This window comes from Ambystoma mexicanum, chromosome 1q (genome assembly GCF_040938575.1).
Source record: "Ambystoma mexicanum isolate Mex_15411 chromosome 1q, UKY_AmexF1_1, whole genome shotgun sequence".
NCBI classification, from domain to species: domain Eukaryota; kingdom Metazoa; phylum Chordata; class Amphibia; order Caudata; family Ambystomatidae; genus Ambystoma; species Ambystoma mexicanum.
This window is the reverse complement of record NC_090922.1, coordinates 538,331,896-538,343,956: the sequence shown is the minus strand read 5'-3', so window position 1 is coordinate 538,343,956 and position 12,061 is coordinate 538,331,896. Positions and strand designations below refer to the sequence as shown.

Below are 12,061 nucleotides of genomic sequence, written 5' to 3'. Positions count from 1 at the left end.
CCTAAACCCCCTCCCACACCCCCTGTGGTACCCAGACAGAGTGGCACCTCTTTTGGAGGCTTCTGTGGAGAAGCCCGCCAAAAAGTTGAACAAAGGGCTCAACTTGGGTTGGAGTCACAGAAGCGAACACAAACGCCATTTTGGAACCGAGTTCTGGCAAAAAATACCAACCGGTGAATTAATATTAAATAAATAAACCGGCGGTATGTTTGAGGCTATGTTGAAAAGTATTAGCCTCGAACAATGGGAAAATCCCATAGGAATATATTTGCGGTTGAATATAAAAAGTAGTATCCACTGCCACCAGCCAAAACTCGCTCAGGGGGGACTGGACAGTACCCCTCGAACAACAGACCCAGGGGCAATCGAATTGTGCCTACCAGTATGCCCACAATATGATGGTTTGTACTGGTTCTGTTCACAATTTAGGACTAGTAAAGCCATTGGTGACTTTACATGCCCTGGGAGACAGTAGTCAGTCCCAGGGTACGGAGTCTATGTTTGGGGGTCACTATGACGCCCTGGGGTTACGGCACGGAGGGTGCTGTGTAACACACATACCAAAAACACATGAAGCCCTACGGAGTAAAAGACCCCATAGCTCATAAAACACATTTCAAAGTCAAAGGATATCTCAAATCATGTCTCAGAGTGGGAGAAAAAGAGTCTCCCAAAATCCCCAAAATCCAGCCAAGCTGCTGGGGGACTCACTAGATTTGGGAAATTAGCCTTAACAGAGAATTCTCCCTAACAGCTTATAACATTGTTGCTATTTGACGAATGTGGACAAAAGTTTTGAGAAAGATTATAGACCAAACCTTCAATGTTTGTGTAAAGACTGAATGGATTTTGTCGAGTGTGGGCTATGTTATTTGACTATTGTATGTATATACATTTTGACACTTTTTAAAAAATAAAACATAGGCGGATTTCGAGCAAACTCATGAGGAGCATTGGCAAGGCCATTAAAGCATGGTTTTGCGAATGTGCCCGTGTTTTATTTTTTGCCAAGTGTAATAATGTATGTACAAAAAATAGTCATATACCTTTGGTGACTGAGGTATAGCCTGTGGCAGTAGCCAGATTGTCTGGGTCATGGCATAAGGTTATTGCACGGACAATCTGGCTATTGACCATGACCGCTAGGGATGAAAAATGGTGTTAAAGTGGCTATGTCTACCTTGGACCGGCTATGTGGTAAAGATTTTCGAAGGTAGGATAGGTTTGAAAGGGAAAGAAAGTGCTTGTGGTAATATGTTCATAGGGTTTTGCGGTCTGCCATGGCAAGGAAAGAGGGGCTGTGTATGGAGCCCCGCCTTCTCTTGTCATGTTGGCTGTCTTGGAAAAGGAAGAATAATCCTTCTTACAGCGGGACGCCACAGGCATCCCGCTATAGGAAGAAAAAACTATGTTTTAGCACCCTGGGTTCCCGCTTTGGGAACCAGGGGTGCTAATGGCCTTTATCCCCCATTTCAGGGGCTGCAATGGACGATAATGGTTCATAGCCCTCCCTATTTATTTATTTATTTATAATGCACCAATGCCCGCAGACATCAGACTGTGTGGTTACAGTATTTGTTGAGGAAGATGAGGTGGAGGAAGACAGCTTACTACTTGCTGAGAAAGGAATAACCTTTCTGAGAGCATAGCGGTCATTGGATATGGTGTGGCGGCGCATTGAGGTGGTCCCGTAGGAGTACTGTCCAGGTAGTCTGCAACTGAGTACAAAATTGCACTCAGTGCATTTCACTTTGGTAGCTTTAGCCTTTGGTACACTCCCAACAGTAGCAAATAACTGGTACACCCATGATTCGATCTTGATGCTAGAAGTAGGCACTTCCTCTACCTCATCTTCTTGGTCCTCTTCATTGTCTTTGAAAGTACTGTGCTTTTTCTGTTGTGAAGGTCTTCCAGCTGGTGGTGGCTCTTGGGGATGAGGGATGGCAATAACTAATGCCATTTTTAAGATAAATAGCAGTTTTGATAAAATTCTTCCAAGTATGTACTGTGTACTAGATTGGTAATGGATATTGAGTACGAAAAGGTGTCAGGGGTATGCAAGGGAAATTTTGAAGTTGAAAGTTGCTAGATCAGTAGAAAATGCAGTTCTGAACTGTCCGAGAAGGACGGATCTTATCGTGAAGTGCAGACGGGTTCTCGGACACGTCATCATGCCGCGCGCCAGCGTATGGTCATGTGGCACTGTCCGGAAGGTCCGCAATGAAGTCAGATGTTCGTAGATATCTACGGATGCAAAACTAGTTGAAATAGTTGCAAAAGGTGTATACAAGTGTTAACAATGATTCTAGCAGGTGGGAAATGGCAGAGTTTTAACATGACACTTTGTAAATTGGACACAAATATTGTTATATTTGGTAAGTATGATATTAGTAAATTGTGGGAAAATAGCATGCACTGCTAAAAACCCATGAAATTCACTGAAAAAACGTTGTTAAAAGGATGTTATGGTTACAAGTAAAATTGAAAACCCCCAGAAATTCCCCAGTTATGGTAAGTTAAACAACCATAACTCACGCCACCACCGTGCACTGCTAAAACTAACACCCAGGACATCAAAGATGACATCACAAATATCACATGTGCATTTACTTTTCATACAAGGGGTTGTGAATGTAATGTTGGCAAAAAAGTATCAGGTATTATCGGGAGATGTGTAATAAATGACATACTTCATCACGCAATGTAGCATTCTAAAGAACATTCCAAGAGCAGTGTTCTTTCTAGTACAGGAAACTACTCATACAGAAATGTATGTATTGGCTGCAGCATATACCACAGAGGTGCTATATTTTTAATTTTCCAAAGTTATATAATAAAACAGTGAATGCTTCTGTATCAGACTTTTCCGTAATGTGAAACATGTACTAAGTAGCTAATAATGCATCACTTACTACATATTTCTACTAATACACACAAAACAAATAGACTACAATGCATACAAATATGGGGCTTATATATGGAGAGTAAAGTAAGCAAACAAGAGGCCTTACCATTAGCAATTGTGTATAATCTACATGATTATATTGACGCACAAAAATTATTGCTGTGTTTCAAGCCTGCTTCTACCCCTATATATGTAGATCATAAAATGCGATTAAATTCTAAGGAAAGTAGTGTAAGAACATGTGAGAATAGCAATATCTATAAATGTAATACCTTTAGAAAGTTAAGTTTCTGACTGTCAGTAAATAAACCCGCCTGGCCTAGATATGGCAGTGAACAAAAAAGAAGGGGCTAGACATGTGATGCCATCAGTGATGTCATCGATGATATTTGTGATGTCATCTTTGATGTCCTGGGTGTTAGTCTTAGCAGTGCACGGTGGTGGTGCGAGTTACGGTTGCTTAGCTTACCATAACTGGCAAATTTCCAGGGTTTTTCGAGTTTACTTGCAACCATAACGTCCTTTTAACAACTTTTTTTTACTGAATTTCATAGGTTTTTATCAGTGCAACTTTACCATAACGTCCTTTTAACAATGTTTTTCCATTGATATATATATATATATATATATAGCCTGTTGTATGTTGTCATGAGCCAATTTCAGAGACAATGCAGAGACAGATATATCCATGATCCATATTATTCAGCCATTTGTATGCATTTTCTAGAGAAAGAGGCCCTGTTATATGAAGAGGCCATGTTTAGACATTACGTTATTATGTATGTAATTAGACAAACGCATGTGTGCACTTATAAATGTACATTGAGACATGGTATAGCGCTTGGTTTGAGAGAGAATGAGTGAAGCCCTATGATGCATGGAACTGGCAGGCTAAGCCATTCTGATACAGAAGAGCAGCTCCACTGGTTCGCGGAAGAATTGTTATTGTAAGCAGGAATGTAAACAGTTTCTTGGCAGGAAGGTCGTAACTCTTGGCCTAGCAGAAGAAATGAGACGGGCATGGCTTTATCAAGCCCTGGGCCTGCTCGCAGACAGAAAGAAAGGTGGGATGCATTGAGGAGTGCTTTGCACACACGGATAGAGGGATTTCAGTGGAGAGAAAGAGCTGACAATGGAGGGCTGGGAGGATGGTGGCTTTGTAACACAGACAGGAGAAGGCCATAGGACATGTACAAGATTTGCACTGAAATGTCACGATGACTAGAACACACTGGACTAGAGAGAGTACAAGATTGACATGAGACACCTTTAGGCACTGTCCGCTTTTAGAAATGCTGGTTTGACAGAAAGAGTGACATGATTTGACACTATAACTGGGAGTCTGAAATGAGCAGTAAGGAGTGGCTTTTGAAGAATCGGCTGACATGCAGCTTGGGGAAGCTTTGGGAGAAGCAGAAGTATTTTGGGAGAGAGCGTTCAAGATTGATCTGGCACAGAGCTGGCAGGAGACCAGACCACTGAAGGGCCCTGTGCGAGACGGTGCAGGGAGGCCTGGCTGGCAAATGGGGAGTATGGTTTATGGCCTAACTGATTGATAAGACACTTGCAATGGGGAATTAGGACAGACACTCACACAGAGCTTTTGGTTTGATAGAAGGGGAGATCAGACAGGGATTGTCTCAGAGAGAGAGCGTGTGATGTGTGGTGTGGATTGGAGAGGAATGCTGAATGCTGACACTTGCCATATGTATTTTGCTATTAGCAGTTGTTATTAGGCTGCAATGCATTAGAGATTAGTGATTAGAATGTTTGCATCAGAAGCCTGAAAGGCTTACATTTATTGCAGTTTGCACCCAAACATAAGGGGTGCAAATTCAGGTTTTGCTAGAAGTGCTTATCATGCCTTGCTATGCATGAATAAATGTATTCCATTGTTAAAATTGAGACTGACTTGTGTGTTATCATTTGTGTCCATTGTTATCTTATTTCTCGTTTCTATTTCTTAGTGTTTGGTTTGGTTTGTCGTGTATGTCCTATTTGCAGTAACACAGTGCACAACCGCCCTGAGCGATATCTGTGCTGTGGGGCCAAAGTGGTCCACCCCCCCTGAGGTAGAGTTGCAGTTTGACACTACCCTGCCATAGTGAGGGCAGGTTTAGAGATACCCCCCCTCCAGTATTTACAAGCTGATCTTTAGGATTGTGGCTCCAGAACTCTCCTAATTCCAAATTCTGGCTTGGGGCAGACCCAGCCCACCAATGGAAAGCATCTGTACCATTCAAACTAACGGTCTGTTCAATCAGGGACGGCTGCAAAACCCCTCATCTGCCCAGCATCAGGTATCTCTGGGCTGGAGTGTAGAATGGCACCAGCCAGTCCAAACCCAATTTACGACCACACCTCACTTTGTCTGGGAGTAGAAGCTGGATTCCACACAGGAGTATGCCATGCATGGCAATTCCGTACCTTGAGAGGGCACGAAGCAGGCCAAAGAATAAGACACGTTTGTTAAATGACAGGACGAAAAACCACAGGGCACGGCCTCTAAAACCTTGCCAGAAAAAAAGCCAAAATGGATAGAAAGTACCCCTGTAAATCCTTCCATGTACGGTGATGTGTGCTACAGTAAAACAATACAGGAATCTTGCACAGCGGGCAGAGTTCCCCTGCACTGGTAATGTTATGGGCTGACCAATGCTCACAAAATAGGAGAGTTGAGCAAGAAACTTAAAGCAAAAAGAATGGACTTATCTCTAGAAGTCAGTACAGAGTTCGACCCACAGCAAATAGTGGGGTGTTCCTTTTGGTGTCAGTGGAATGAAAGTTGCAACAACAAAATAAATTCCCAACAGGTATTCACCCAACAGGGTGCGAGAAACCTGAGGTTATTCTCGGAGGTAGAGCCGAGGAATCCCTTCTCCAGGTGGCCAGGACACGTCCATCGCTGTTGGATCCAGTTCCTGGGGGTGGACCAGTGGGGGAGGATCACTTGTGTGAGGGCGACCAGGGTTATGCTAGGGGAATATCCAAGGTGAGGCTCTGTATTATACCGAGGATGGGGTTCCCTGTTTTCCTTGGTGGATTGGACACCTTAGGCCCAAATCTGTAGGGTGTACGCATGCGCAGAATTCCTGAAATTATGCTGTGCCGAAAGACTTTGGGTTAGCCGTGTTGTAGGCTTTCCCCTTTGCGCCCAGGTAGGTGCACCCACATATGTGACATACCGTTTTCATCGGGACACCTGTGGGAACGCAGGACGGTAGGCCATGTGTTGTTGGCGGCGTATTTTGGTGGGTGAGCAGAGGGAAATGTGCGAAAATTGTGTTTTTCCCCTCAAATTCGGACTTTGCCGGGGGTTCTGGTAAATAGATTCTTTGCCGATTTGTGCAGGTCAGACCTCTGGATTCCCACGGGTGTCCTCTTTTCAGAAATGCATGGGGTTCCCAGTTTTCCTTGGTGGCTTGGACACCCTAGACCCAAATCTGTAGGTTGCCCACATGAATAAAATGTGCTGTGCCGAAAGACTTGGGGTTACCAGTGGGTTAGCCTTTTCCTTTTGTGCCCAGGTAGGTGCACCCACACGTGAGGTACCGGTTTCGTCGGGACACCTGTGGGGACGCGGGAAGGTATGACATCTGTTGTTGGTGACGTGTTTCGGTGAGTGGACACAGGAAATATCTTTGAAATTGGCTGGAAATAAACACAATTCTCAGACATTTCGCTCTGGCCACCCACCGAAACATGCCGCCAACAACGCCTACCTTCCTGCGTCCCCACACGTGTTCCGATGAAAACGGTACCTCACATGTGTGGGTGCACCTACCTGGGCACAAAGGGGAAAGCCTAAAACATGGCTAACCCCAAGTCTTTTCCGATAGCTGAATTTCAGGATTTTTTCAGAAGCTCACACCATACAGATAAGGGCCTAGGGTGACCAAGCCACCAAGGAAAACAAGAAACCCCATGCATTTCTGAAAAGAAGACGCCCATGGGAATCCAAAGATGTCTGATTTGCGCAAATCTCCCCAGAATGTATTACCCACAAGCCCCGCCCAAAAACCCACATGGGAGAAGGGTGCCCAAGGCCAGGGATATTACCGCCGACTTTGCTGGAGCTCTGGCTGGCCTGCGTTACAGCTTCTCCCCACCAGGGAGCCCCGGCAGTGTGCCGATACCTTCCCGAAGGGAAAAGCTGTAATGCAGCCCAGCCGCAACTCCAGGACGGTTGGAGGTGATGTCCCCAGCCTTGGACATCCATGTACCATGTGTTTGCACCGTCCCCTAAGCACAGCGGCAGCTCCAGGGATCCCCGGCAGGATCCCCATTCCTCCCCAGAGGCGACACCTGTAACGTAGCACGGCCTGGGCTTGCAGACGGACAACCCACATGGGAGGCATCCGCTCCCAGTGAAACACCAATGTTCTGCCGGCATGGGGGGCTATTTGTGGCCTGCCCCTGCAATTGTGTCCCAGCCCACCAAAATATCTGCCCAGGCGGCCCATTCCCACCCAAACCACCAACAATCCAGCCCCAGTCTCACCCACCCCACTGACAGTGGGCCCTAACGATAGAATTATAAAAAAACAGTACTCACATAACGTTGCAGCTGCTCTCATAGAAAAAGCTGTAAACAAAACAAAAAACATGCGTTACCTACGGTCACACCAGCAAAAACAAATCTACACTCATACTTTCCAAGCATGCCCCCCGTTGCAAGCCATCCCTGATGGTCTACTGAACCTCACCCCCCCAGTGAAAACCCATTTGCCCCTGCATATGGGCAGATATCTGCCCCCAGGGAGGGCTGCATGAGGTGCCCCCCACACTCATTTGGGGTGTGGGGAGAAGCCCACCCCAAAATGCCAGACAGGCCCCCAATGGATGGGGAAGTAAGATTTGTGCACCCTGGGGGCAGATTGGCACACCAATGTGCCCATCGGTGCCTAGGGAAGTTTGGTAAACAAAGAAAAAAAATGAAAATGGCAGGCTGCACTTTATGGGGGGGGGCTGATGGGCACCCTAAACCGCCAGAAAATTTTGAAATGTAATGGGGTGCACCTCTTCACCCCAACCCAAATGGTGAGGTGGGGCATCTCACGTAGCCCTCCCTGGGGGGAGATAAGGGGAGGCTGTCATGCCCTCCTCCCTGGGGTCAGGTGTCCCTTCCTAGGAGCAGATATCTGCCCCCAGGCAGGCCTGCATGACATGGCCCCCACTCCATTGTGGGTTTGGGCACCACCCCTTCCCATTAGAAAGTTCCCTGTTGGTTTGGGGTGCCGCACAGCCCCCCTAAAATGTTGTGCAACATTTTCACTTTTTTCCTTTGGTTACCCAACTCCCCTTGGCGCAGATGGGCCCAATAGTGTGCCATTCTGCCCCCACAGTGCCCGAACTTTACTGCCCCACCCACTGGGGAGCCTGTCTGACATTTTGTGGTGGCCCTCACCCCAAATGGGTGGCGGGGGCACCTCATGCAGGCCTCCCTGGGCCTCCTACAAACGGCTGTCTGAGTTACACCCCACCTCCATTTGGGGTGGGGGCAGGAGAGGGCCACCAGAAATTGTGGGACAGGCCCCCCAGTGGGTGGGGCAGTAAAGTTCGGGCACTGTGGGGCCAGAATGGCACACCAATGTGCCCCGCTGCGCCAAAGCAAGTTTGGTAAACAAAGAAAAAAATTGAAAATGACAGGCTGCACTTGGGGGGGGGGAGGGGGGAACCAGGGGCACCCTAAACCACCGGGAATTTTGTAATGTAATGGGAGGTGACCCCCGCCCCGCCACACCAAATGCAGTGGAGGGAATCTCATTCAGCCCTCCCTGGGGGCAGATAAGAGGGGGGTTCTCATGCAGCCCTCCCTGGAGTTACATGCACCTTCCTAAGATCATATAACTGCCCCCAGGGAGTGCTGCATGACACGACCCTAAGTCAATTTTGAGTGGGGGGAGGGGGAGGAAGGGGACTACCCCTTTCCATAAAAAAATTCTCTGGTGGTCCAGTGGGGTGTGGGGCCAACACCAGCCATGACAATTTTTTTTATTTTCTTTGCCCCATTCCCTAGGGGCAGATGGGCTCCCATCTGCCCCAGGGGTGCCCTACCCTGCAGGCCCCATCATTTGAGGGGCCTGCCCACACTTTCCTGGTGACCCTCCCCCCCATTGGATGGGGGCCACCTCATGTACTCCTGCCTGGGGTGAGAAATCTGCCCCAGAGGGAGGGTGACAAGTGGTCCCTCTCTTTCCACTTGGGGTGGGAGGGAGAGGGCCACCACCCTTAAATGTCCTAAAACAAAAATCTGTGTTGGCTAGTGGTCCCCAACCACCTCCCCCTTCCCATTGCGTTTGCTTTTTTTCATTTTTTTTTTATATGCCACCACCTCTAGTCTCCATACATGTGGCCCCATGCTTTGGGGCCTCGGGGGGGTATGGGTGAGGAAGGCCGCTTACCTAGTAAGCAGCCCCCCACCCGCTTCTAAATGGGATCCTGGTGGTCTAGTGTGTGGCCATTGCTAGCCCCGGATCGAGCGCCCTGCACCCGATCCGAGGCCAGCAATGCTTTACACAAGTTGTTGTTGGAAAGGGGAGATTCTCCCCTTTCCAACGACACCATCCAAAAAAAATCCCTGGTGGCTAGGGTCCCCAACCCCCTCACCCCTTTTCCCAATGCGTTCGTTTTTTTTTTTTCATATGCCCCCAGGGGTCTCCATACATGTGGCCCCATGCTTTGGAGCCTTGGGGGGGGAGAGGTCGAGGGGGATGCTTACCTAGTAAGCAGCCCCCCTCACCCCGCTTTCAAAAGACATCCCTGGTGTCTAGTGGCATTGCTAGCCACATATCGAGCGCTCTGCGCCCGATCCTTGACCAGCAATGCTGTCACACAAGGGAGAATCTCCCCTTTCCAACGACACCTGCCTCGATCTCCGGCTTGAAATACAGCCGTAGATCAAAGCAGAGGGAGAAGGGCACTCACCTTCCCTCTTCACTGCGGCAGCCGAAAATGGCCGGCGCAGTGAAATTACTTTCACATTCGCAACGGCGTGCATTACGCACTCCGACGTGAAATTGAAGGTAATTCAGCCCCCTGGCAGTGAGGGGGGACCTCCCCCTCACATAGCCCAGGGGTTGGATTACAGTTTTGAGAGATCCCTGCTTTGCAGGGATCCCTCAAAACAAGGTGCCAAAAAGGATGCGCTCTCTCGTCCTTGGCAACACGGAGGTAATGTCAAGGACGAGATAGCTTGCCCTTGGCACTTAAGGGGTTAATAAAATCCCATCACCCCTACACCTCTGGTAAACCAACTAGGAGCGAAACCGTAGTACACCAGGAAACAACCTCTCAGAACCCCTGTTCTCCTATAACCTACCTGAATACTCCCAGTTGTTTTTCTTCCCGTACCTCTGATTATTTCCCGCACTCCCAACCTGCTCAGATAAAACACTACTGTTCCCTCAAACCCCCTTGTTTATTTTATGAGAAAAGTCCCAATCATTCCCATTCACTTCACAAACCCTACCAATCTCCCCCTTCCAAAGTCATCAACCCTCTTGACATGAGGGCTGTAATTACTTGTAACCCCTCTTCCCCATCCTACCCCGTAGGATATGTTGACACTCCAACGCCCCCTTTTTCAACTGGAACACTTTTCCCCGACATGAAAACCAAAGGACTAACCAAAAAACTGTTTGCCTGACATGTGCCAATACAAGGGTCAGGCAAATGATCAATCTCTCTCTTCCCCACTGGGATAAAAGGTGGAGCAAGAGAGCACAGTGCAAGCAAGGCATACCACACAACGAGACAGCTATCAAGACCTGGCAGTTCAAGAGGAGGAGAAATGCAGCAAATATCAAGAGGCCGACAAGGAGAGATATGACCTTGCCCTTTACGACAGTAAGCAAATTCCCTGTACAGTCGAAAGCCTTTGACCTAAGAACTGTAGAGTAAGTAAGGGAAGTGAATCCCGCAAACCAATTGAGCTTAAAAGTATATGATGATGGGTCAGTGCCCGGAAGAGGGGGACCCAGGGGTGAAGCCATCACCCAATGTGAAGTTGGCAAGAGTGAAACAGACCGAGGGATGCCGATAAAGAGGGGCAAAGTCTAAGGTCCTGAGAAACAGTGTGTTGACAAACGTGAACCTGGCCGAGGGATGCCCACTGGAACTGTTTAAAAAGACATTAAGACTTTGTGAGAACAATAAAGGAAGATTTATTGAAAGCCATAGTGAACCCGGTGGAGGGAGGCCAATAGTTGAGAGGTATCCAAGCCCGAACGAGGAAGATCCAGGGGTGAAGCCATCACCCAAAGTAGAGAAACCATAGTGAACCTGGTGGAAGGAGGCTGAAGATTTGAGAGGGGTCTGCGCCCAATAGAGGGGGACCCAGGAGTGGAGACCCATCACCCAAGTACAAAGAAGAAACCTTTTTGAAAGAACTTTTGTTTGATACTTAGGAAGCTATCAGGCCCTTGACACCAGGGGATAAACCACTGAAGGCCGTGATACAGATAAGAAATGTTTCTGAAGGGTCCGAGTCCGAACAAGGGAGATCGAGGGGCGAAGCCATCACCCAAAGAAAATGTGAAAAGGAACTTACTTTGTTTTGTTATATGAACACATCAGACCCTCGAAGGCAAGAGACTTCAAAAGGGGAAGAGACTTGACCATTGAGGCTCCTGATAGACTGGAACAGAACGGTCGACTCGTGCCAGGAAAGCTTGAGTGTGTGCTGTGCTCCAAGATCATTTAATCAAAATGTGGGCAAGGAAGACCCAAGCTACCGCATCCTGACATATTATTTGTGAACACTTCTTTCTTTTCTTGAAAACCATCCCACACCCTTTTTGTATTAGTTGTAAGGTTTGGCAATAGGTTTCTTAGTATAGGCTTTTTTTATTGGACAGGACGCCACTAGGACTGCCTTATTTTCATTTGATGGTCGACGCTTGTTCCCATCTTAGATTTAGGTCTAGATTAGGCATTTTTCCAAACTGCATAAAGTTTAATAAACACCCTTGAACTGTGATGACTTGTGTTCGTCTTTACTGTTGCCACCATGAGTTCCTTACAAGGGGGTGTACATTATCAAATGATCGATATTCATCCCAACAGCCCATTCTGCCTTATCTGGTGTATGTTCCTAGAGCACTGTGAATATTCACTGGCTTGCTCCTCATTTGGTACGTAAATGAAAATAAAAAT

General features: G+C 47.5%; 1 protein-coding gene across 5 annotated transcripts in view; it reads right to left on the bottom strand.

Moving 5' to 3' along the window:
• The window catches only part of CIC (capicua transcriptional repressor), a 2,254,744-nt gene that overhangs the window by 208,179 nt on the left and 2,034,504 nt on the right, over positions 1-12,061 (bottom strand). For 3 of the 5 annotated variants that reach the window (XM_069640957.1, XM_069640955.1, XM_069640956.1), the window contains exon 20: positions 7,461-7,490. The exons of the other annotated variants lie outside the window; for them this stretch is intronic. In XM_069640957.1, the coding sequence (XP_069497058.1) occupies positions 7,461-7,490 (30 nt within the window). The remainder of the gene's footprint in view (positions 1-7,460; positions 7,491-12,061) is intronic. 5 annotated transcript variants of the gene reach the window in all.